The sequence below is a fragment of the Dermacentor andersoni genome, chromosome 11 (genome assembly GCF_023375885.2).
Source record: "Dermacentor andersoni chromosome 11, qqDerAnde1_hic_scaffold, whole genome shotgun sequence".
Taxonomy (NCBI): Eukaryota; Metazoa; Arthropoda; class Arachnida; order Ixodida; family Ixodidae; genus Dermacentor; species Dermacentor andersoni.
The window spans coordinates 37238462-37265460 of record NC_092824.1 but is presented as its reverse complement, the minus strand read 5'-3'; the positions used below and the strand labels follow the sequence as shown (position 1 = coordinate 37265460).

Below are 26999 nucleotides of genomic sequence, written 5' to 3'. Positions count from 1 at the left end.
CAAGGGAACCAAAGGGTGCCCAACAAATGCCTAAAACAAAAAACTTTTGGACCTTTCCTTCATTCATACACCGGGGTGTTCCATCCATCCATGGGCCGAATAAAAACACACGGACCGTTCTATGCGAATAAGACCAAGTGCATGTTGTTTAGAATCTTGTTTGCCCATCGACACTGTTTGATGGCGCTGCCATTCTTTGTGCATGGGTGTTTTTCATATTTGGCGGACTTTCTCTATTTGACGGAAAAAGTAAACAAGTGATGTGCATCTTGCAGAAATACCCCATTTTGATGCAACTTACGATTTTCTACAACAGCCTAATTGACATCTTGACAATTAAAAAATCCTGAAAGGGAACAGAAAATTGACATCCACCCAGAAAATTGACATCCACCTTAATTGTAGCCCGAAGCTACAAAGAAAACCCATACTTGTTTCTCAGAAAGAAAACAAAAATGAACAAAAAAGAACAATTAGAAAGTTAGATAATTACTTTTAATTAAATAATTAGATGTCAGGAACTAAAATATTACTGCCGGTTTCTCATGCACTTGGTTTTATTCACATAGAATGATCCTTGTTTGCTTAAAACTCAGAGCATGATAGCTGGGACATCCTGTACATGCACGTTTTCTTCAAATCAGTTGGGGGTCAGCACCGCGTCGACGTTTTTTATGCCTTTTGTCACCATTCGTTTGCACTGAGTTACACATGCCCCTAGGATTCTTTAGTGTGCGACTAGCCCAGTACACGAGCATTTCTACTTTCCAACTCTCCTCCCCCCCCCCCCTTTGAAATGCAGTTGTCGTGGCTGGTAACTGAACCCATAACCTGAAGCTGAGCAGCGCAACACCACGACCACTGTACTGCCATAGCAGGTAACCCATTCAGTGCTAAAGGCGTGTCCACTCGGCAGAAATTCTGCGACTGGCGCCACTTTCAAGGTACTAGCCCCCCAAACCGAGTAACGAAACATGTTGGTGCTTTGTGTAGCTTTGACTTGCAGGTTTAAAGAAGGCTTTAAAAAAAGAAAAAGAAAAAGAGAATAAAACCTGGCACCGATGCACTTTGCCACAAGTTTGTGGAGGGATATTTGGAAAAATGGTGCCAGCTTCAAGATAAATTCTGCGTGGACGTGCAACGAGCACTGACTGGCTATAAATTCACAACTGCTACATGCGTTAAATTCATTAATTAATGAGTTGATTAGAAGATATACTTAACGAAAGAGTTTATTGCCAACTAAAGCATGCTCTTTTTGCCTGCCACTTATGTGAACTCTGGCTTGCAAAATATATCACTTTGTCGCCATTTAATATTTTAATAAGTGAAGACAAGTCACTTCCGAAACACATTACATGGGGGGGGGGGGGGCAGCCAATACTGGGCTAGCGATACTGTTGGGGGATGTCCAGGTCACTTCATCATATAGGGGGGAGGGTGATAACTGCACACAAGCATAATGGTCTATGCCTTTAAATTCAATACGAAAACAGCAACCCCTTTGATGAGCTGCAACAGATGAACATTTGTTCTTTTGAAGTTCTTTTATTGTGGACTGCAGTATACAGTCGTTTGTGTAACTACCAAACTGCAGCTCTCCTTCCTCAACTGTCTGCGTAATCTTACGGAATTGGAAGCCTTTACACAATATTGACCAAAGTATCATCATAACGATGTGACTACAAAGTTGCCTCTGAACTGTCCAGCTGCACATGAAGCCGTTCCATTTTTTTCACTACAAGCGACGGGGAACCCTCAAAGCGAAACAAGTTGGCTGCGCCGAGCAATTTTCACATCATGTAAAGAAAAGCAAGACGGCCTTTCCTTCCTTTTACACGGGCAAAAATTCAACCGCAATAAAATATAATTCACCTGCTCAACGGAACACAAAAGGAGGTACCCATGTGGCCCACACACAGAGGTGCTGCTCAGTTGACGGCTCCGACCCGCATCGCGAAAAGCACGCACGCCAAAGGAGGAACGCGCAGCAATAGAGGTGCTTGATCGTGACACGACGCCGTTCCATATCCGCGTGGCGACAGCTCGAACGACAAGCTCGTCGTCTGCACTCAACTCCTTACAAGTGCAATAAACGAGGCACGTCGCAAACATAAAGTAAAACAACAAAAACAACGGGGCAATAAGCCGCGAGGCTGAACAACCTCCCGTAGGCGAGCCACACGGTGGAAGGACGAGGTCTCTGCTTTCGCTGGCTGCTGCGATCGAGGTTTTTAATATGCACAGGCCGTTCCTCTCCTGGGGACAGTATTCTCACGCCAGCACCGGTTGCTTTCGGCGGCACCGCGCCCAGCTGCTCACAGACCCTGTCGGGCCCTTCGAAACGGGACCACGGCAGTCGCCACCGCCCAAGGCCAGCGCAGCGACGTGAACGCGACAAGGAACGTGTCAAGTTTCGCTTCGCACTAGCGTGCCGCTAATTTTTTTCTTCTTCTCTCGGCCGAGATCAAACGGATGATCAAGGATCTGCATCTTTTTCTGCTCTCGAAGCCGTGAAACGGTGACCCGATCAAACGCTGCGGGGAGCTCAGAAGCGAGGCCTGAACGGAGACTAAGCAAACGGAAACGAAAGCACCGGCTTACTTTTCGTTGGCCATGGTCGAACCAGGACCAAGGGAGCCCGACCAGCATTAAGCTTTGGCAAAATCGTCTCCAGCCATGTCGAAGCACCACACCGAACCCGCCATCTTGCACTCGCTAAAGGAGTGCGGAATTGTGGGACAGCTGCTGTATGTGCGTGCGTTTGTCGTGTTTGCTTGTGTATGTGTGCTGTGGGCTAGGCTCTCTGCTGCTAGTCGCACGAGACACACCGTCGTCTGTATTTTTGTGCGCGCAACTCTGCCTGTGCGGTAGTTTGGAGCCTTGTAAACGAATTATGATGTATCTGTGCATGTCGCCGAGTGTGCCGTGAGTTGCCGACATCGTCGCGACTAGCTGCCTGACCCCCACAACTCGCTGAGAGGTCCGAGAGCAGCCAGCAGCAGCAGTCTTGTGGACGCGCTAGTTTACAACGCACTGAGCAGCTGGGTTAGCTGTGCCGCAGCCATGAGTCAAAGCTCGACATCTCTGAGCAAATCGAGTGAGTAGTTAAATATATGTGAGTTAGAACAAGACGGTAGTTGGTCACATTTCACAACCGCGACTTTTCAGTCGTGCGATGAGCAAGCAGTCCTAGGTTGTGCCAACACGAAGGAAGTAGTAGTGGTGCCAATTTATGCCCAAAAGCTCCCAGATTTCATTACGCCTGGTTGCTTAATGTATATGTGTCCGACGTAGTTGGGCGCATTGTAGCAAGGCTGGATTTACAAGTCTAAGGGGAGATAAATCGTATATACAAAAGGCTCTCGCATGCTTCGGGCGCCTTTCGAGTGTTATCTCTCTCTCGAGGCCATAAGTTATGGGTGTTTGGTAACATGAGCTGTCGCTAAAAGGAGCAGTGAAAGGGCGAACACCCGCGCTCACTTTGTAATTGTATGTGGCGCACGCAAGGCCTTCGCCTCTGATACTTGAACGGTAGTGCGACTCACATTGATAGCACTTCCCTTCAATCACCAGCCGAGCTTCTTTTCGTTTGCGCGCCCGAAAACCTTTCGCGTTGCGTTGGGGCAATATAATAGTTCGGCGCACGACCGAAGAAAGCAGAGGATGCCGTCAAACGGTGAAAAGGAACCTGCCTTGAAACGTTTTTCGTCGTTCTTGATTGTGGTTTCAAAGTGGTTACTTTGAAATTCGTTGTTGATTGCGGTACCCAAGAACAACCCACAACCGTCTCATTGTTCCTTTTTTAAAACTTTCTACACGTAGTAAAGTTATATGTGAGGTAGAAGATGGTCCTGCATTTGAAAACAATTTTCGGCTGTGCTACTTATGTCAGGCGGTGAAAGCAGCTTGAACTTCAGATATTGTGCAGATTAAGCGCTTGATAGTGGCCTAAAAGAACCAAGGAACCGATGAATAAAGGTTTTCTTTGTAATACATGTGTGCACTTGGTAAAGCAACTGCATCGTGAATTAGCAGTGATATGTAGGCATATTTAGTTGCGGTTCCTCGTGCTTTGTGAAAGTGAAAGCAGATTGCAGACCTGTCACGCATAGATTTTGTTGCAATTCAAGGGAACCTGGAAGTACCCATAATTAAATGCTTTTAACAATGTGGGCGTGGTTTCGAAATGCAGTCGGGTCATGTACATCTATTCTAGATTTTTACGAAGACCAGCTACTCCTTTGATCATGAGGCTAGATGTGAACGATTATTGTGTGAGAAATTCAGACAGCCTTTGGTTGATAAGACAGCCTAAGTGTTTGAGAGCTGCCTGATCTAGGGACAGGAGGTGATGATACGAGACAGGTGGCAAACCACTTTCAGCATTGAGGTGGTTTGAGAGCAGAGAAATTAAAGTTCCAAGCAAATGCTCTGTTAATATCTGTTAATTCTGTTACCACAATCTTCATAGTTGTGCAGGCTTGTAAACTTCTGCTAACACCGTTGAGCTCTAACTGTATTGCAAACTAACTCAGAGGGTGGTGTTGGACACTGTGCAGGGTCTAGTGACAAGGCAGCTCCCAGCACAGAGGAGCCAAGTCGGGTGGAGTGGCTGGAGAGGTTAGATGGTGTCCACCTGCACCGCAGTGATTTGAACCGGCTAGTCATGGACTACCTGGTCACCGAGGGCTTCAAGGAGGCTGCTGACAAGTTCCGGCTCGAAGCTGGCGTGGTTCCGCCTGTGTCACTTGACTCGCTTGACGAACGCATCCGGATACGTGACTGTCTGCAGGAGGCAAGCGTTGTCTTTATCCCATTGTGTGTTTCTGTATTGCAGAAGTTCTCACAGAGGATGCGTACACTCCTTTTTTTTTTTCTCTTCTCATCAACCTTCAGAAATCCTCTTTCTTCCCTAGACTCCCCTTTGACTTAGTGGATGTGGCAGTGTGCTGCGGTGCACTAAGTTGTCAGTTCAGCTCCTGGCTGTGGAAGCATAATGCAAAAATGCTTATGTGTGCTGCATGTTAGAGAACCCTACCGGTAAAAATGACGTCCCTAGACGTCCACTGTGATGTCTCTCATAGTATGGTATGGTTGACCTCCCTGCCTTTCCTGTCCTGTCCTTGCTCTCTCTGTCTCATAGTAGTCTCATAGCTCAGCAGCCGACCACCATAGTCACTGAGCAACCACGATGGATTGGTGAAGGTGGCCTTGGGCAGTACATGTGGCATGTAGAACACGGGACACATTCTCGGATGATCACTTTTGGAGGTAATTTCACTTTCCCAAGGATGGGCTCTGGGTGCATGCGCATAAGGGTCTGCCATACACAAGGAAGACGCTCTCGTTGGCTGACTTTTGTGAAATCTTGTAGAAGTGGTACCATTGCCATAAGTGATCGCCCAAGAATATGTCCCCAGGTATAGCTACTCAGTGGTTGCCTCTTCTACAGTTCGTTTCAGTTGATCCTGCATGCACCTTACAAACAATAGTTCATGCCAGCTCAGCGCAAGTTCTGAGCTTGTGCAAAGTGAGACTGGGCACCTCTTGTGCAAAGCCTGAACTACCTCCCTCCCAAATGCTGGCAATATTGTCAAAATCTTTCTGCACAAGATGTGCACTGTGTAAAGTGAACAGTGCAATGTGGCTGCTGCCACTCTTCACTCGTGAAAACATCGGCGAGCTGCAGTATTGGCTGAACTGTTTCTGAAAGTACAGATGTATTTAACCTTTTTAATGCCATGCTCGAGCATACTCGACTGCGCCCGAGATAATTTGCAAACATGAAACATCCATGGACTAGTTGCACCATCTACTGACAAGTTGGTTAAACCAAAATTTTATGGTATGTTTTGTTTTTGTACAACAGACGGGACCACAAAGATTGTAGTCTGTTAGTCTTGCTCATGTCCCTCATTTTACGACGTAGTGGACGAGCACAAAAAGCCTGCGCATTAAATGAGTGATGCAGAAATTCAAAAACTTCTTTTGAACTCCAAGTTAGAGGACTTCGATATTGATTATGGGGTGTCTTCAAGGGACAGTGACGGCGACGAAGAAGTCACGTTGCCAGAGGAACACTAATCTGCATGTCCTAATTATTGGTTGAGTTTTCAGATATAAAAAGTTTGTAAAATATTCAGCAATGTATCACTAATAACTAGCATTTGAACTAAAAGCCTGCTGATGTGTTTGTTACTTTGAAAGAAATTGACTTCACGGCACTTCGGAAAAACACTTGGCACCCAAAAAGTTAATGGAGCTTGTGCTGATATGATTGACTACGGAAAAGCCGGATGTGGTGGCAAGAATAAAGTGGGAACCGCATGGCGCGTTTTTTGCAAGCGAAAAACGCGACACGCGGCAATTGCGCCCGCGTTGCCGCCGATGCGCGAGCACCCGTACTAAAAAAATGGAGCGGCGCTTTTGCGTCGTGTTTTCTGGGTTGCCAGACAACATAACTCCCAACGACACGAATTGTCTCTGTTACCGTATATATAATATGCGCTTAAACTTACAGAACACTACAATAAAAATAATCTTAGCGTAATTAGACAGCGACATTTTTTTCTGAAGTGTGTATTTACGCTATGTACAGATTTGGTATAGTATACCGTGTATGCTGAGGGCATCTGCTATAGCTCGCCAAGCCTGGTCACGTTTGATGTTGTTCTTGTAGTTGCGGTCGCATAAGTCCCACAGGATGTGACGCTTCTTCACTTCAGTTATTAGGGCCTCATAGAAGGTTGCTTTGTCCATTTTAGGTGAACACGATGAGCGAGCCAATACGATGCATGAACGAAATTACGGTAGCACGCGTTTTCTTTGACGCACGCGCCAGTTCTGCTGAGAAAAAAAAATGCGCCAAGGAGGTTCTGTCGAGATGCGTAAAGTCCCTTGATAATTTGAAAGTAGCAACACTCTCTGGGGGGGGGGGGGGGGGAACTCTGCCGCCGCTGCGCGACCTCCTCGCCCCTTGTGCGTTCCCCCGCGGCAACCAGTTTTGCCCCCGTTTTTCTGCACGACGATTGGTCTCCCTGCCGTTGCCCTTGGAAACGCGCGGATCTTGAGTTTTGCTTGTGTTTTTCTTTTTTGTTCGCGCCATTTTCCTCCTAAACATGGCTGGCTCGACGCTTTAGCTAGGCGTAGCGAGCATTGTAGGCTGTGTTTCCTGCTCTATGTGCTAGCGCTATGCCGGGCTGTTGCGCATATAACTGCAGCAAGAAGCCTGGAGATGGTTAGGCCGTTTTTATGATACCACAAGGAAAGCGTGACGGCTTGCGCAGGAAGCAGTGGCCAACGTTACTAGATAGGACCCTATCTAGTAACGGTGGCAGTGGCTGAATGACATTGGCCGAAAGAACTCTGTTCCGACAAAGAACAGCATTGTTTGCGAGCTGAGGCGTCTTTCTTATAGCTCGTAGCAAAGCATCCCATAATGCTGCATTTTTTTTTTCATTCTTCTGGCCTGCTCACCAGCGTTTTTGTTGCGGTTGTCCTCAGTATGCTTAATATTCTGGGGCGGCTCCATCACCTCGCACGTCGCTAACAGTTGTTATTCAGTCGGAAGTGCAGCATTATAGATTCTGCTTTGGGCCCTAGAAAAATGAGTGGCTGCAAGTATACCCGTGGTATTGCAGGTGATGAGCGTTAGCTTAGATTGAGTTAGTTAGATTGAGTTTTCTTTTTTTAAGTTTTAAGGCAGTTTTAGATCTTTATCTTTCAAGGTCTCGTTGTAAACTGGAAGTATCACGTGACCCAAGGAAGGCCTGAGATGACCCAAAGCATGTCCACCCCTGTATAAGAGAATGATTACCCAAGTTAATTAATGAATCATTAGTGATTGACATAAAGTGGATTAGGGAGGATTAAGGTTGATTAGAGTGTATTAAAGAAGATTAAGGTGCCTTAGAGTGCATTAAGAAGGATAAGATGCATGAATAAAGATTAAGGTGGGTGGCAGAGGATTAAGGCAGATTTTGGTGAATTAAGGTGAAGGGTTGATGAAAGAGTATTAAGACCGATTAGGGTGCATGAACAAGGATTAGGGAGGATTAAGGTGGATAAAGCAAGCTTCAGGTCGATTAATGTGGTTAAGGTGAATTAGGGTTGATAAAGGAAGATTAAGACCGATTAGGATGAATTAAGGTGGATTAGAGACCATGGAGCTGGATTAGGTTTGATAGAGGTGGATTAGGGTAGATTGGGACTATTAACCGGGATTTAGGTGGATTAGGGTGCATGAATTAGGATTAAGGTGGATGAAGGAGGATTAAGGCAGATTATGATGGATTAGGGTTAATAAAGGAGGATTAAGACCGTATAGGGTAGGCAGAGGTGCATTAGGGGCGATGTAGGTTGATTAGGTTGTATTAAGGTGGATGAAGGAGCATTAAGGTGGACTAAGGTGAATTAGGGTTCATTGAGTATTATAAGACCGATTAATACCATAATCCTCCTAATGCACATTAATCCACCAAATCCACATTCATCTACCTTAATCCTCCTTCATTCACTTTAATCCATGGAAGTCCTCCTTAATGCACTCTCATCCACCTTCTTCGACCTTAATCTACTCTAACCCTCCTTAATGCACTTTAATCCTCCTTAATCAACCCTAATGCTTCCTCACTCACTTTAATCCACACTAATCCACTATAATCGTCCTTAATTCACCCAAATCCACATTCATCTACCGTAGTCCACCCTAATCCTCCTTCATTCACTTTAATTCATCCTAGCCCACCATAATCCCTAATGCACCTTAATCCTTCTTAATCCACCATTATCCTTCTTCATGCACTTTAATCCACCCTAATCCACTACAATCGTCCTTAATGCACCTCAATGCACCTTCATCGACCTTAATCCAACCTAGTCCTCCTTTATGCACCTTAATCCACTTCATTCACCCGAATTCATTTTAATCCAATCACTAATCAATCATTACTTTGCTAATCATTAATCATCTCATAACGTGGGTGCACATGCTTTGGTTCGCTTCCTGTCTTTCTTCGGTCCCATGATATTTTCTGTATCTCACAACGGTACCTTGAAACAGAGGTCTAAGGCTTTCGCTTAATAAGCCACACACATAGGGATGTGTCACAAGCAATACTAGATCAGACACGCGAAGTAAAGCATCTGATCATGTGGCAGAAAAATTGTCTGGAGTATAGAACTCGCTTCAAAGCTCCCTTTACATCGGTATACCCCGTTAATGGCTTTAAGAAAAGACCAACCTCCTCATAAACGTTGCCTCCAGCATTATCGATGCTGTTATTCGCATTTCTAAAAATTTTCAACCCCTGCTGGGGCGTGCAACTGGCGCAAAATAACACGCCTCCATGGAATCCTGCGGCCCGTCTGCGGGAGCCCAGGAGGAAAAGCGCGCCGTGCGCAGCCTTCGGGCGAGGAGAATCGAGGAGGAAAGCGCCGTGAGGAGGAGACTGTCGCTACTTTCAAATTATCAAGGGGCTTTAGAGATGCGCAGAGAACAAGGCCATCTGGTGACAAAACCAAAAAAAAATGCCACGTGACTTACCTGAACCCTGATTGGCGGACACGCTGCACGAGGCGTTTTTTTTCTACTCCGAGCAGCAGCACACGGCGGTGCGATTTCGTGACGGATCATGCTGGGCATTTGTCAAAATGACGCGCGCGTTAATCATGCCTGAAATCGTGCCATGCAATTCCGCCTTAAGAAATTTGCAACAGGGTGCCTACAACTGGTGCAGAACATACGTAGCCGGATACCATTGGGAGTGCCCTTTAAAGGGCCCACCTTGCCACATATCAAATTTTTGTTATACGCTGGAAATTGCTAGTGCTCTCTAAGGAGTGTTCTACCGCAAGGGTTTTTCAAATTAGTTCATTAATAGCAGAGATAGAAATATTTGAAGTGCTGCAAATTTATGGTTTCAGTAGGGGAGCTCGCTGACAGAAAACACTCGGGAGGGTTCTCGCTATGCAGCTGCAGGTGGCTAGTATTTTGAAGGAGCACTGCCAATATAACTCTCTCTCTCTATAACATAATAGTTCTGCGGAAATCTCTCTCTCTTTCTCTCCACTTGCCCCATCTAGCCTCCACAAACAAAATTCCTTCTGTGTTTTCCCATACCGGAGCTGGAGGATCGCGTGATGCATATCAGGGTGTCTACCAACCGGGAAAACCGGGAATTCTCAGGGATGTTGAGTAGTCTGGAAAAACTTAGGCAAAACTCAGGGAATTTGTACCTCTATCAGGGAAAATTAGCTGTAATCTTATTGAAAGGGTCGAAAGTCGCGGTAATGCTGGCTGGAGTAACAGACAAGAATCGTAATGAATCGCCTTTGACGTCCTGCCGTCGGCTGGAGGAGTTGCCAGTGTACAGTCAACGACTGATTTTCCGGATTCCCGATAATTTGGATGGCTTTGTGGCGCCACTACGTACCCCATAGAGTCAATGTATCAGAATGTCTGAAATTTCGTACGCAGGAACTCTTCGCCATCCAATTTTCCCAATGTTTTGCCGTGACTGCAGGTTCAAAATGGCATTAATCAAAGCCATCACTGCTGCCATTTTTATTACCTGGCCGCCTCAAACCGGCACTCTTGCACGCAGATCCGCTGGCAGCCGTAGCCACCACTGCGGCAACGCTAGGCCTAGCTGCTTCGACGTTCGCTATGAAGCTTCTTGCCATTGGGTGCAGTATTTTTCATTGAAAGAATTTGCTGCTGTCAGCAATGGCGCAGACTCTGCCTTTGCGGAAAGCTTGGAAAGCACGGTGCGTTGCATAATGCCAGTTCCTGAAAGTCAGCTTCACCTCCGTACAGAAATGTTACTTGGTGAAGCATACTCACAACATATAAAACATATTATTTGCTGTGCATTTACTAACCCCTCCCTTCTATTCTATTTTTGAATAACATAAGCACTACTCCTTAGTATTCAAATTGGGTTAAGTCGTGTTTAAAAAATTTTTTTTCGTATGCTTACTAAAGAGTGACAGCATCAGGCAACTTGGTTTCAGGTCGTCTTGACATAAAACACTTCTGCATCACTCGGACAATTTTGCAAAGGCACTCAGGGAAAACCTGGAGAACTCAGGGAATTTGGAAATGTCAACTTGGTAGACACCCTGCATATGTCACTGGATCTGCATTTTTTTTTCTCTCTCTCTCTCTCTCTCTCTCACTTGCGTTTTTGCTGAATGGCACACTTCTGGTGATGGTCTCGCACGCAAGCTGTTGCGTTTGTCTCAATTTGCGCAGCGGACGATTTTGCGTGCTGTGCACAAGGACACCTGATTATCGGTATAAGTCAGTGCCAGAATCACAGCACTAAGGTGGGCATGAGAGCATGAAAAAGCATGATCGCAACACTGAAACACAAAAAATGACATAGTTTCATTGTCTGCGTACACGACGAGGGAACAAGCAGACGAAACTGAGGTGAATTTCCCTTCCTACAGTATAAAGTAAAACAAAACCATGCTGACATTTGGTTTGTATGTGTTATTTTTCTAAATTTAATTTGTCTGTTGAAGCAACGGATTAACCAAATATTGTATAATTATTTGATGCCACCTGGCAGGTGCTTCCAACAGTACGTTCGGGCGCAGTAGCAGACGATTACTCTTTGCAGCAAGGATGGCTGAAGTTTGCGGATGAAATTCCTCTTTTGTTCAGGTGCCAGACTGCTTCTTCTGCAGTGAGAGCTGTAGGGAAGGCGCTGGCCTCTATGGGAGCAGGCATGAACACGATGTTGCCGGTGTTTGGGACCACTCGGTTCACATACGTGCCAGGTGCATCCCGCAGACAAACACAATGAACCCCATTTACACAAAGTGGAGCTCATGTTAACTAGCCACTAGGTTCTGTTGAGTAATGCAATGTCCTGATCATTTTTTTTTTTTATAAGTTCGACCTTTGCCATAATGCTGCTTCTGTACCTCAATAATAGGCACACGTCGTTAGTGCAGACTTATATCTCAAACAAATCCGCACAGTGCGATGTCTGCAGATGTCGTAGTGATCTTTCTGCCGATGAATACATGTGACATTGCCAAATAAGTGCTGTCAGTCGCCTCAAGAAGAGTAATTGCAAATTTATTGATGGAAATTCGTATAATAGTCAGCAAAGCCGCCAAATGCACGGGTTAATAAGAGCGCATGCCGGCGCTATACCGCCACTGCGATTCTGCTGCATACATGGATGAACTGCTGTTCCCGCTGCCATTTTCGCAATCTTAAATTTCCTAAGGGAGCTGCTTGGAAACGTACAAAGCTAGTTTGACCAACTTTTCAGTAGTTTTTATTTTCTTTCTCGAATGTTACTAGAGAGGGATGCCACATGATCTATTTAAAGGCAAGGCTGGGTTTAGTCCTCTGCGGTGTAAGCATAATAAAGAATTCAATTTAGTACAAAATTCACATGCAAAAAAAGACAACGTTGTGAAACAACAAAATCGCTCGGTGCTATAAGTCTACTCAGACAGCAAAGAGGTGTGATGACTTCCCAAATGTGACGCAAAATTTTCTGCGAAAATGGAACAGAAATATCATATGCAACAAGTATTAGCAATTCTCGCCCTGGACTACCTATTTTCCTAACGCATTTCCCAGGAAACCGCATTATCTAGGATGTCCTTAGGTGAAAAGAATAAAGCCGTTAAAGAAGCACTTGCTTGGTATCATTCCAATAAGACACAGCGTGATTTAGGCCCTTTACAAAAGCGGCAGTGTGAAAATCCTCGCACCTCAAAAAAAAAAAAAAAAGCTACATTTATGCATGAAGCAACTAGCAACAGTTCAACATGCACGAGGCCACGCATAAAATAGATGTAAAAACATTAAGTGCATGAGAGCCGGTGCAAGGATTTACCAGGCCGCATAAAACCAACGATTTCAGTTCTTGCAAGTTTCAGTAGCTTTAACATACAACACGATGCATTTGTGCAGTTTGGGCTGGGCTGCCTAGCTAGCGCAACGCGGTAAAGAAGCGGCAAATGGTAGAAGTGGCAAGCGGCATTCAGAAATTTAGCAAAATGCCTTTAAATCGCATGCTGCACTGCAGACAAACTTTGCTGCTTACCTGTCTAAATATGATTGAGTGCAAAAAACACCGACACGACAAAAGAAAGGATGGATGGATGGATGAATAACTTTCTTGAGGTCCCTCGGTGCGCACGACTAGCGCGCAGCGGGCCGCTCGTCGGGACAGAGAGGCCATGTCCTTCCGCTGCATCGCGGGCCCGATGGACAGCCCAGAGCTTTGCTTCAAGGTCCGAGCTGCATAGAGCTTGGTCCCACTCTTCGTTGGTGGTCCTGGCCCCCGGCGCCAGGGGGCAACCCCAGAGCATGTGAGCAAGGCTAGCTATATCTTTACAAAAGCGACACGCATTGTGAGGGTGCAGGTCTGGAAAGATTTTGTGCAGGAAGGCCGAGCATGGGTAGGTGCCCGACTGAAGCCGCTTGTATGTGACTTCTTGTGCTTTATTGAGTGCTTTGTGTCGTAGCGGCATGGTTCTCTTGACTAATTTATAGTGCTGGGTGAGATCGTTGTAAGTGACGAGGGGGTCGTGCTCGCTCTCCCATCCTGGCGAGAGGGAGTCCGGGCTTGCACAGTGAGTTAGGTCTCGTGCGGCCTCGTGTGCGGTCTCATTGAGGTTAGGGAACGGCCCCTGGAATGGTCCTATGTGTGCCGGGAACCAGTTGATGTAGTCTGGGGTGAGGTGTTGAGTACGAAGTATTTCGCTGACGGTCGGGGATATGCTCCCCATTCCGAAGGAGAAAATTGCCCTCTTGGAGTCGCAGTGTACCAAGCTTTTATCGTCTTCCAGGAGTGCAAGGCTGGTGGTCACCTGCTCGGCCACCTCAGGACTATCAGTGTGGACCGTGCACGCGTTGATGACTGTGCCATCTTTGTTGACCACCGCTGCTACATAGGCTCGTCTGCCAGGATATATGGCTGCGTCCATAAAGCAGCATGCTTTCTCGGACGTGGCTGTCTGTCGGAGGAGTGCTTTGGCTCGAGCAAGTCTTCTGTCGAAGTTGTGCTCTGGGTTCATATTCCTGGGCAGAGGGGCTGCCCTGACCTTTTTCCACTGGTCGGGTGTTAGCCCGTGGCTGTTACACTCGATCCCCTGAGGTGCAACACCGATTTCTCCTAGGATCCATCTGCCTGCAGGTGTGCCGGATAGCCTGGTGATCTGCGCTCGTTTCTATGCCTCCGCAATCTCGCTCAGCGTGTTGTACATGCCTAATGTGTCCGGTGCCTCCGTGCATGTGTGCATGGGTAGACCCATGGCTCTCTTGGCTATCTTACGCAGGAGCATTTCAAGCTTGTCTCTCTCCACTTTGGACCAATTGTGCATGGCCGCAATGTACACGAAGTGACAGATTACAAAGGCCTGTGCCAGTCTAAGCAGGTTGCCCTCCTTGAGCCCGTGGTGCCGGTTGGCCAATCTTCTCAGTAGGCGTGTGGCATTCTCGGCCTTCGTGGTGAGCTTAGCGACTGCGATGGTGTTCGAGCCATTCGCCTCTATTGTCATGCCCAACATCTTGATGTGACCAACCACCGGAATGGTGTTGCCTTCAGTGGTGTACAGGTAGACGCATGGGTCGGCGCCTGTGTCCCATCCCTTCGGTTTGGGCTCTCGTCTCTTGGGTCTACCGGGTGTCCCAGCTAACTTGAACCAAGGGTTTAAAAATGAAATATTGGGGTCAGGAGAGTGAAACTACCTGCATATTGGTGACAGGCATTTGGCGCACCACAGGAAATTTTTTGTATTGCAATTACTTAACTAGTAATTAAAATAATTTTTTTAAAATTTTTAATATTGACTTTAGACACTAAGTGTGATTCGCAAAGTTGGAGAGCACTTTCAGAAACCCCCATTCCATTATTCGCCATAAAGAAAACCTTACGTGTACCTCTTTTTTCGAGCTCGAAAGAAAGCCCGCGAAATACAAAAAAAACCACGTGACGAGCGCATTCGCGCGCCGCGATCGTGCTGCTCTCAACCGTGCTTTCAGTGAACGAAATCAGCTCCGGTATTCATTCGGCGGCCCCGTTTCAGAGGCAGGCCGATATCTTGGTGGTGGTTTCTTCGGCCGTGTCAGCCAGTTCGCGCGTGACGGTGTAAATTGCAGCGAGTGCGCTGCGCTTTGCAGTCGCGATAAAGACTGCCAAGCTCGAAGTTTTCAAATGAGAGGAGTTTTATTTGCCAGTTGCAAAGAAAATAAAAGTGGCGGTTTATGGCTTGGCTGTGCGGCGATGACAGCCGTGGCATGCGGTTGTCCTGACTCCATTTCATTTCGGTTTCTTACCAATTATAAAAAGTGCTCGAATAGGTCACCTTGTGCGACGATACAGCTATGGCATCTTGTAACCAAATCAGCCGTTGCATTTCGTATGACAGCCTCAGGCATGTTTAAACAGACTTCCGTTATTTTGTCTTTAAGGTCTTGCGGTGTGGAAGTTGGTGTGCTGTACACCTTGTCCTTGATATGACCCCACAAAAAGTAGTCCAGAGGTGTCATATCAGGAGACCTGGCTGGCCAGTTCACGGGACCTAGTCGTCCTATCCATTTCTGCGGGAACGCTGCGTCGAGCCAGGTCCGAGCCTTGGCGCTGCTGTGCGCGGGGGCGCCATCGTGTTGAAACCACACATTTGTGGCCCTGGCGAGCGGTAGATCCGAAAGGAAGTCGTCAACGGGTCCTCTGAGGATATCATTGGTGTAGCGATCTGCTGTCAGCGTCTGGTCGAAAAACACAGGCCCGATCAAACTACCGTCGAAAAGTCCACACCAAACACTAAATGACCACTGGTACTGGTGCTGCGTCTGTAAAACCCAGTAGGGATTTGAATCGCTCCAGTAATGAGCATTGTGCAGGTTCACCTGTGAATTGCGCGAAAAACTAGCTTCGTCACTCCATATCACTTTGTTCAAAAAATCCGGGTCGTCCTGCATCTTTATCAGAATCCAATTAGCAAAATCGGTCCTGTTTTGGAAGTCCCGTGGCAACAGATTTTGATGAAGCTGTACGTGGTACGGATGCAGGCGGTGTTTGCGCAGTATTCGCCAAACTGATGACCTGGAGACTCCGGTATCCTCGCTCACGCTGCGCACGCTTGCTTGGGGTTCCAGAGCGAACAGCGATAAAATATGCGTCTCGAAGTCCTCGTCAAAAACAGGTGCTCTGTGTCGTGTGGACGTAAAACTGCCCATCCGTCGCAGCGTCTCGAAGGCACGCAGGATCGTTACTGAACTTGGCCGCCTGCCTGGGTGCCATTGTTGCATAAGGTCTGCAGCGCGCCTTCTGTTCCCATGACATGCACCTAGAGCCAGAACCATGTCTGCTTTCTCTTCATTTGTAAACGGCATGTCTGCAGTGCTAGTAATCACTACACCAAAGATTCAGTCTCGCATGAGAGTGGCATAAGAAGAGCACACGACAAACTGTGCTTCACCGCTGCTTCCAGCTTTCAAAATCCTCATTAGGAAACTGCAACACACAGCCGCCAACACCTCGCGGCGAAACATTATTCCCTGTATTTCTCTTTTGCTTCTGAGTGACAAAGCAGACTCGCCATCTCAGTATCTTATCAGATTGGGACTAAGTCGTCGTCGCCGGGTGCCAACTAGCTGACGCGGACGAAAAACCCCCGCCAAGATATCGGCCTGCCGCTGCAACGGGGCCGTCGAATAAAGGCCGGAGCTGATTTCGTTCACTGAAAGCACGGTTGAGAGCAGCACGATCGCGACGCGCAAATGTGCTCGTCACGTGATTTTTTTTGTATTTCGCGGGCTTTCTTTCGAGCTCGGAAAAAGAGGTACACGTAAGGTTTTCTTTATGGCGAATAATGGAATGCGGGTTTCTGAAAGTGCTCTCCAACTTTGCGAATCACATTTAGTGTCTAAAGTCAATATTAAAAAATTTAAAAAAATTATCTTAATTACTAGTTAAGTAATTGCGATACAAAAAATTTCCCGTGGTGCGCCAAATGCCTATCACCAATATGCAGTTAGTTTCACTCTCCTGACTCCAATATTTCATTTTTAAACCCTTGGTTCAAGTTAGCTGGGACACCCGGTATATAGCAGCAACTCAGACTGGCTCGGCGAGCACCGCAGGCCTGTTGGTTTGAGGCACTCCTCAGTGGTTCGGATCGCATTTTGTAAAGTGTGCTGGATTTGCCCTTTGCTCCCCTTTGCCACCCACATGGTCACGTCATCTCCATAGATGGTATGTTGGAGGTTCTCGATTCGAGTCAGTTGCCTGGACAGTCCTATCATGTCCAGGTTGAAGAGGGTAGGGGATATCACCGAGCCCTGCGGACCCCTGTCGCCCAGTTCGACTGGCGCCGACTGCCGGGAGCCGACTCGTAGCGAGGCCTGCCTTCCCCTCAGGAAGTCACGGATGTAGTCATGGAGACGTTGACCAACTCCGAGTGTTGCAATGAGAACAGGAAGCTTCCCGGCGAACGGCGGTGATCCATTGCTACCGTTGCTCCCACTGATGAGGCTTTGCGGGGAATGATTAGAACCCTATAGCCGAGACATTTTTGCCGATATTTGAGCAACCCACCGTGCAACAGTTCTTCGAGATTCCTTGAAGCTTTTGCCACCCCACACATGCGAAGGGTGTTGCTTATGTTGCTCTGAAAACGTGAAAAGGACAGAAAAGCACGATCAACAACACAGAGAACTGCGGCGCGCGGCTGGCTCCTTTCCTGAGCACTCTTCGCAAGGCCACCACCAGTGGCGCATCCATTGGCATACACTACGCATATGCCTACAGCACCTTTAGGGCATTATTGTAGTGAGAAAGCACCAATGTAACACATTTTATAGACATACAAAGCAATGTAACGAACACTTCACAACTTTTCTAGTTAGCAACAACTCAGAAAAGCAAGGAAATCACAAAAAATCTAAAAAACGTTTCACGACCATACACTACAGACACATTCTAAAGGCCATCTCTAATGTAAGAAGTTCTGCAAGCCATTAGAAAAAAAAAAGAGAGGCATGAAAACTTCGGGCAGCAGGCTGTTCTAGTCGTGTATGTTGTGCGGGAAAAAAGTGCATGCTTGAAAGTATGCTATTTTTATGAACATATAAGTTTTGTGGTCCAATTTAGTTATTGTACATATGATTAGTTACTGGACACCAGTGGGCAGCGAGACCGCTTAGTGTGCCAGCACAAAAGGGTGCATAGGTCGGGTCACAAACTCCGTATGTGTTGAGAATATGCAAAGCAGACCTGATGGATTGTGCCATTTCGATGGCAGCCTTGGTTTCACCGTCAGCCTCCATTTTTCTTTTCTTTTGACGATTCTTTCTGTGTCCCAGAATATTTTCTCTTGCCCAACTGCCCACAGTTATCGCTATGGCGACATGTCACACACGGCTGTACTCACTAAACACATATACACCTAATAACCTAGTGAATATCACCTGAGCCATGGCCTTGTGTATAAAACACTTGGCTGGAATGGTTCAGAGAGGTAGCGGGTGTATGCCTGCTGCCGGAGGGTGGCGTGACCCCTTACTGTACCGGTGTGCTTAGGAAAGGGCGCACAGGTCGGGTTAGAACCCCCATCTGCATTGTGAGTACTCAACGTGCTTGATAGATTGCGCCATTTCGGTGGCAGCCTTGGTTCCATCACTGCCCTCTTTGTTTTTAAATGCAATTAGCATTCTTTGGGAATTTCGTCTACTTTGTAATATGTATCCAATCTCTTTCACACACACCCCGTGACCCAAGTTGTCTGTTAGCTTCTGCCATTAGGTTTGTGTTGGCTGCTGTCTTACTGAGCAGAGACAGTAGGGGCCACTGGGTACATACCTGAAACGACAACTTCAGCACTAGCTGCAAATGTTATATTGCTATTTGCCTATCCTTGGCCAATGCCTCACAATGGATGTGTCTAGGTAACACAAGGAGTGTGTATCCTTAAATTATTTAAAGCGATTGCATGCCATCTGCAACAGATGCCCTCGCAATGGGTGTGGCCACTTGATGGGTAGTCATTGCAACACAGCCAGGATTCTATAGATAGTGGGGGTTGCTTCAGAGATTTAAGAGGGGTGCAGTGATTACAACAGGATATACTGCATCCTGTTATCATTTGGCATTGTAGTTGGCAGTTAGATTACTGTCGACAGTCATTACACAATGAGTACAGCTGCACATTTCTGGCATTTTAATTGGACAAACCCACTTTATTTCCTGGATCTCAAACATACCACTCTGATTAAAGGAACCAGGCATGCCACCTGTCATTGTGGCATTGAAAAGCTGACTTACTTTTTTCATCCCTGCTCCTTATATGAATTAGATGCATCGTCTTCAAAAGCAGCCTGTTGCATTTACTGCCGCCTCCAATAGGCTAAGAGAATAAGGGGAAATGAGATGCTCATTAAGTGAATTAAGCTATTAAGGAGGCCTACTGTAATTGAAACCAAGGACATCCATGCGGCATTTAAGTTTTATGTGTGTGGAGATGCGCCAACCTCGTGCTTCTGTTTAGAATGGAACTGAAGTGAAAAGAGAAAGAACAGCACACAAACAGTTAAAACTGAAGTTACCACCTCCACACATTGCATTCGATACTGTGCTCATTGAGTTAGGTTAGTGCTTTACCTCTCTGCTTCTGCGGCTATCCATAGATAATCATATATACCAGGCTATCTATATTATTGAAAACAGGCTTATTAAAGCTGTCCTGTAGCAAATATTGCAATTCAGTCATATCACTTGAACTGCTCAAAGAGGCAGGCACAACTTGCAAAACAAATTGCAGTGATGTCAGCTAATTATTATAACTAATTTTTATTCATCATCTTTCTAATTAATCAGTATAGAGCACATATCCCGATGGGGAAACTGAAGCCCAGGAATGATGAAGTAGTTTTCATTTAGCAGATATCCTGTACTTAGCTTCAGTTTGGAGAAATATTGTGGGATTCTGACCCGTGCTCTTGAAACAAAGGAACGACAACACAATAGTGCAAACAATCACAAGGGCATTTATTGCACCTTTCATAGATCAATGCCTGCTAGCCGAGTTGCTATCCCCAAAACATGCCGGTGGGCGCGCGACAAATTTAAGAAGTCCGGCTCACCGTGACCGGATACCGAGCGAATATGTTCGCCCCATGATGTATCCCAACGCTTGGTCGTTCGCGCGTATGGTCACGCGAACGGTGGCGCGTTCGAATGAGGCCTCACGAGACGGTCTCACAGAAGCACGGATCGGCGTACTCGCGGAATGTCCGTGCAGCTTTCTGATCCTGAACCAAAGAGGAAGCGCCTTCTCCTTTCCGCACCCAAATAACCCCACCATGAGGTGGCATTAGCAGCGCAACACTCGCGCCATCTCTCGTATTGCGCTTCAGCCACACCGACCGCCGCGGGCCCCAGGCCACACGGCGAAGCGGATTACAGGAGACGGGAGCTATGCGGGAAAACAACGTATCGGGGGACGCGTGAGAGTCGCGCATCCCCACAATCCTCACTGTTGGTGGCACAACGCACATATTGTGACGATGGATGGCATTTATTTACAAGATGAAGAATGCGAAGGTATCGCTCAGTGAAAGCAGTTCACAGCGCCCCATGGGACCCAGCCCAGCTTCGTTCTCCTCTTCATCCAAACTCCGCTTGCATGTTTCAGTATGTTACAGTTAACACTTAAGTGGAACTGTTTAAACGGAAACTTGACAGACATAGGAGGTTTAAACTGTCGCAAGTAAACTAAATAAAGTACCAAGTGGTAGGTTTATTATGGTTACATCGCAATGTGTTATGCAGCTTTTGCTGGCTTTACTTATGATTTTACAACACCTTCTGGCTGGCACAGCATAGTCTATAGTCTTCTCGGTCTTCGTGGTGGCCGAGAAGAATGTGATGTGGTGGTCACAGTTTGAGCTTCTGTGCCAATAAGCCCGATTTGACTAAAATTTTGTAAGTGTATATGCCCTTCTGCATAAACAAGCGGCAGAACTGCTGCACTGTAAGCGGCACAATCCTTGTATAGCCAATGAGTGGCTTCTTTGGCTGTGCCCTAAACATCATGTGCAGTGCTCATAAAATGAAACTCGAACAGCAGTGAATGCATTTTATGCCTGCATGAAAATGTGATACGTAATCACTCAGTCGCTGGTTTCGAAGCATGGAGTTGTAGCGGCGTTAGTATAGGGCACTTGTGATGGCCGCCAAAGATGAGCCCAATCGTCCAGGCAAGAGCAAGGAAAAAGAAAGCTTCAGGCTACTGCCTCCAAATGACAGTATGCTGCTCTTCTGGCCAGCCGCCACTGTTAATCTCTGCCATTATTATACTGCCTGAATCTGCCAGTTGCCCATGGAGTATTGGAATCTGAAATAAGCCACCGTTACAAGTGCAGGTGAATCTGGAACTGAAATGATGCACTGGAGTGGTTTAGGAATCGTTTGCATTTGAATTCATGAGCATTGTATGTACATGTGATGTTGAAATAATTTGTGATTTGATTGTGTGCCATTGATTCCTACTCCAGGGCCGAGTGTTGGAAGCAGTGGCCCTGCTGAATGGTCTACGCCCTGAGCTGCTTGACAATGACCGGTGCCTGCTGTTCCATCTGCGGCAGCAGCACCTCATCGAACTCATCCGTGAGGGGCGCACCGAGGAGGCGCTCGCCTACGCCCAGGATCACCTCAGCGAGTGCGGGGAGGAGAACCCACAGGTGACAAGCTAGATCTTGTGTAACTTTAGGTACATTAGGACAGAAGGTTAAATAAGGAAAATTTAGGACATGGCAACTGTCCTATTCCTTGTGCTTAAGCATTAAAACAGGATTAATTCAGTTGAGGCACCTATCTAGGCTGTATGTTTTGTTCCGTGGCTCTTGTATAGTTCCTTTGGAAATAAGCAGACACTTATTTTGACAGGACGGAAGGAAGACGACACATCACTGAACTACGAACTGAATCTTTGTTTATGCTCAGAGGGTATATATGAGGACTGATGACAAAAACAATAAAATGTGGCTACATGTGTCTACATTCGCTGTTTTTCACACCAAAATTGGACAACAGCAAATTTATGTTGAATTCCAATGGCGGAGTCGGAGCAAGTTCTTCTGCTCGTTTCAGAGCAAGTTTGTTCCAATGACAGAGTGAGGGCGGATGTAAGGTGTTCCAATGAGAGAGTTGGAGTGGATTCAGAGCGAGAGTCACTCCGTGGAGCAGAAAAAGATGCTCCGCCAAAATCGGCGGAGTGGACCGGAACTCTGCGTGACGTATTTCCTTTACCACATTTGTCTGCTGGGAGGCGCCACCAGTCACGACTCGTGAGTAATCAAAAGCTGCTGCACGCTTGGCGAGATATCTATTCCGCACTTTTAAAAAAACATGTGAACGGCGCCGAAGAGACAAGTGACCGGTGCGGCGATGCTGGGAGCAAACAGCGGAAGAAAATGACAACACGCAAGGCATCCTGGGTAACTCGGTGATAGAAGTTCCGCTTCCGCCTTGCTCCGGCGGCGCCGGTTGTGTTCCACTCACAGATTTCGAGGCGTTGCTCTACGCCAGCGTCGAGTGCTCGCTCGCGGAGTCCATCGGCCACTCCGACTTTGCCATTGAAATTCAACATTAGATACATGTAGCACCATTTTCTTGTGTGTCTTCATCATCAGTCCTCATATACAGTAAAACTTTGTTAATTTGGATTTCATGAGACCAAAAAAAAAATATTCAAATTAAGCAAATGTTTAATTATCGAAGGGTATCAAGAAAACAATAAACAAATGCTTACTATGTCAGCACGCTTTTATTTACTGAATGGATCGGTAAATCCTATTTATATTTTGCACAAAAGCAGTGCGGAAGCTGCACTTCGTCATGGTAGGGGACTGATCGGGCACGCTGTTATTGATCGCCATCTCAATGCCAAGTGTGAAGCCTGCATGCCAAAAACAGTTGAGAAACACGTCTTGAATTACCATCTTCCACGCGTCTACAAGCTTGCTGACAGCTGACCTAATGTCAACGCTGCAAGTTTTGCATTGTCAGAGCACAGCACCATGCGGCTGAGCACGCGTGACATGTAAAGAAACTTCAGGTGGCAGAATTCCATCTGTACAGCATTTAGGTCCTTAAACGTGTCCATAATGAGCACAGTTTACAAATATCAAAACTTTTCGGTTTTGGTGTTAGAACCTTCTGTCCATCTTGCCTACATATTCTTGGAATAACTGCTGTGTTATGCAGGCTTTCTTGTTTGCTTAGCACAGAATAGGTAGGGTTGCCCCCCTTCAAACACCTTGGATTTTTTTACTTCCCTATGACAAGCATTGGAAACTCCTTACTGTCCAACATGTTGTTGCCGACAAGGACGGTGAGCTGTTCCTTGCAGTGTTTGAAAACCATGGCAAGGGTCGTCAGCAAACGCAAGTGTTTTCTCCAGGAGCATTTTGTAAAACTACCTAGTTTCATCACAGTTGAAAATTTTCTCAGGTGTAGCCTGCTATAACAAAGACTGCAGCTTTCCGTAGTGATACTGTGCGACGGCTGAATCATCGGCAACGCCGCCTTCGCTGGATATCTTCTTGAACTCGGTCATTTCAATTCTTGAGAAATTTATCAGCCACCCGTCACTGAACTTGGAGTCCTCACCGTTCATTTGAAGCGCAAGATCCTGCGCCTTTTCTTTCAAGATGCAACCCAAGACCAGCACCCACTTAGCAATCATGGCATTTAACCACACAAGCAGAGCATTCTCGAGCTTCATGTAGACACCTTAACTTCCCTGATTCTTTTTGACCACGGTTGATTTTCCAGTCTCTTCCAAGATCTTATGTTTGAGGAAATCCAAGATCATATGCTTCGAAACGCCGAGCTCCTTGCTGATGCCAATTTGTGGCAAGGCCGATTTCTTTTCCATTGTCAACCTACTGTAGTGCTTTGCGTGCTTTGCAATCATTTGCAAAGATGACCACAGTAACTGTTCTCTATGAGGAGCACGACACCACATAGCAAGACGTTCGGTCGCAATCATCGAAGCAGCTAGGTCTGGCGTTGCAGAGCGTACAACAGCACAATATGATCACTCGACCTCGCTCCAAGCTCGTCAAATGGACCCATCAACATGTGGCAAAACACAATTGTCTACGGCCTTAGCAGCTTGGCATGTGAGAGTGCTGGTTTGAGGCTGCGAGATAATCAAAATGGCGGTGATGGGGCCTTCGATTCATGCTGTATTAGTCCTGGTGTCGTGCAAAAGTCCGTAAAATTCGACGACAGAGTTTGAGCATCTGAAATTTCAGACATCCTTATGCATTGGTTCTATGGAATGCGTGGCAGGGCCTCGGAGGTGTCTGAATAATCGGCCATTTGAAAAATTGCTCGCTGACTGTATACCGTTTGAGCCTAATCATTCAGTTGGTACTTGAGCTATGTGCCATCTTCCTTCCATGCTATCAAAATAAGTGTCTGCTGATTTCCCATAAAGTATGAGCCAAGTAGCTTATTTGAGAACCATCATTGTGTAGCTCTTTTAGCATTTTGAAAATTCCAACGTATGCAGATTTCAAAGCCTGGCTGGGGCCTCATTCACTTCACTACTATCGTTAGCCTATTTACATTGACGGAATAGTTTCCGTAAACGGAAACAGCTTTCTTTTGTAGTTTACGGAAAAACTGAACATGAAGACTGGATGAGCCATCGTGTTGTCATGTTGTTTGTATATGCTAGTGCTGCAGATATGTCAAACTACACAAACCAACTAGCTCAGCTTTCTGCCTTAACCATCTTACTTCCACCACACAATGGCCTTGAGTAACGCATTTAGTATAGTGGAGACATACCTGAGAGCATGAGTGTTGGTAATGACATCTTGTGGAGCCTGTAAAGTGCGTGGTGTATGCTGAGAACTGGCTAAGACATGAATTTGGCAAAACTGTTCAAACCATTAATTTTATCACACTGATAAAGGTCACCACTTACACCTAACTATATTAAAGCGAGATGTGTGATCAAGGTGTAGTTGTGCTGTAAATGCACCCTGGACCTAAAGTTAAGAATCTGTGAATTAATCACTCCTTGTGTCGAACACAACGGCAGATATAAAAAGGGAAATCTTGTGATCCAGTTCACTTTCTCGTGTTCGCATTTTATTGTAGCATGACTGTACCGTTAGCTCTTTGCACAGGTGCTGTCTGAACTGGAGCGGACTCTGGCACTGCTTGCGTTTGAGGAGCCACAGTCGAGCCCATTTGGGGACCTGCTACACCCATCGCAGCGGCAGAAGGTGGCCAGTGAAGTGAACGCTGCCCTGCTGGAGGACCAGAATGCAACGCGGCCACAACTGTCCGTAATGCTGCGCCTATTGCTCTGGGCACAGGACCAGCTGGAGCAGCTGCCGCCGGGGGCGCCACGGTTGCGCTATCCGAGAGTCACACAACTGGCCGACCCGTTCCCTCAGCAGTAGTAGTAGTAGGAGCGACAAAGACACACCGTTTGATGCCCATTGTTCTTTGCCCAAGTGGTTACTGCACTGTTTGACTTCGATGAAAGCTCGGTGCGCGAGGACAAAATGCTGCACTTCAATCGCCCGTCTGCTGCCCATCTTCTGCACGTGTGTGGGGAAGCAAGGTGACCTTTTCTGCAACGACCAGGCACATCTGCAGAAAGCACTTCAGTTGTGCGACAATCGGGCAAGCCCGCAGAAGTGGTACTGTTTGAGGGCTTATCCACTATACCCGGTGGGTGGGAGGGAGGAGTTGGCAGATGTCACCCCTTTTTTTTGACATAATAAATATGATTTCATGCTTGCACTAGCAGCTGCATCATTGCACTTTTAATCCACCTCAGTAGTGCAGTGGCTGTGGCATTTCAATGCTCAGCTTGAGGTCGTGAGTTTGATCCTCGCTGCGCAATACACATTCGGACGCATGCAAAATGCCAAAATGCTCGTGTACCATGCATCGGGGGCATATTAACGGGACGCCAAATAAAAATGCCAAGTTTGTTTAGAGTGATAAAGAATTCATAAAGGGCAAATGAGACATCCACCCAAACCTAAGCTAAGATAAGGTATTCGTCGAAAACTCCATTTCTCTTACTTTTGCGATAATAAGTAGATCAGTACAAGTAAAAAGAAAGCCCCCCCAATTTTTTTTTAATTCTTTGAAAATTCCCCAGCGCCGGTACATGTCAATGTGACCCTGTGGGTTCAAAATATTTTGTTCCCGTTTGAGCTGGCGTTGGCTCGGTAAGTGTTCGCGAAACTTGCCATGTTCAGTCCTCGGCCCCTTTCTAGAACTCTGTAGTTGATTTTTACCGATAAAGAATGAACTACGCCCTAGCAGACACTATCAAAATCCATGACGTCATGGCAAGCTGGTGCGGGAACATCATGGCGGTGCTGCCACTTTTGTCTTGCACTCTTTCTAGCTTACCAGTCCTCTTCTCGCAGTGAGAGTGATCTTTTTGGTTTACCAATTGGTTTACCAACACAGCAAAATCATTTTTCTGTTTAGTGTACCCTTTAAAGACCCCCTTGTGGTCAGAATTATTCCAGAGAACCCCCTATTACACCGTACCACAGAACCACAGAAGTTACTTTTAACTGCCTTCTTAAATGTAGACAATACTATGTACAAATGAATTGCATTGTGCCTCCATGCATAAATGGAATTTGTGCATGTGCAGAATATACCAATGCATTGCTGCATTGGAAAGGGCGAGTGCGTGCTGAACATTGATTATAACAACATACCGTGAAATTCTGGCAAGATAAGCCAAGCTCTACAGGACCGCGAGAAATCTGTCTCATCAGAAGTTTTTTAAAAAAACGTTTACCACGGGGCTGGCTCCGATTTCCCTATTCAAATCCTTGTGACGCGCAGAAATGCCCACTTAAGACCTCTTGTCTGGTGTGACCGAAATTTGGTCCATTTGTAGAGAGAAAGTAAATTGATGCAACTTTTGAGGGCATAATTTTGACTTAGTACCTCGAACAT

At 46.5% G+C, this 26999-nt stretch overlaps 2 protein-coding genes across 3 annotated transcripts in view; one reads left to right on the top strand and one right to left on the bottom strand.

The window, feature by feature from the left end:
* The window catches only part of RhoGAP93B (MyTH4 and RhoGAP_KIAA1688 domain-containing protein RhoGAP93B), a 57280-nt gene extending 54586 nt beyond the window's left edge, over positions 1-2694 (bottom strand). The window contains exon 1 of the mRNA XM_050167658.2: positions 2605-2694. Coding sequence (XP_050023615.1) covers positions 2605-2618 — 14 coding nt within the window. The 5' untranslated portion in view covers positions 2619-2694. The remainder of the gene's footprint in view (positions 1-2604) is intronic.
* Positions 2695-2787: 93 nt separating this feature from the next.
* On the top strand, positions 2788-25811 carry LOC126517862 (glucose-induced degradation protein 8 homolog). 2 transcript variants are annotated; one of them, XM_050167672.3, is made up of 4 exons: positions 2788-3100; positions 4563-4798; positions 21536-21721; positions 25175-25811. In XM_050167672.3, exons 1-4 carry the CDS (start codon positions 3067-3069, stop codon positions 25463-25465), a joined length of 747 nt encoding a protein of 248 aa, XP_050023629.1. In that variant the 5' UTR covers positions 2788-3066; the 3' UTR covers positions 25466-25811. The 2 variants fall into 2 exon arrangements, with proteins under 2 accessions (XP_050023629.1, XP_050023630.1); XM_050167673.3 differs by having other exon boundaries at positions 2791-3100; positions 25187-25811.
* Positions 25812-26999: the final 1188 nt, after the last annotated feature.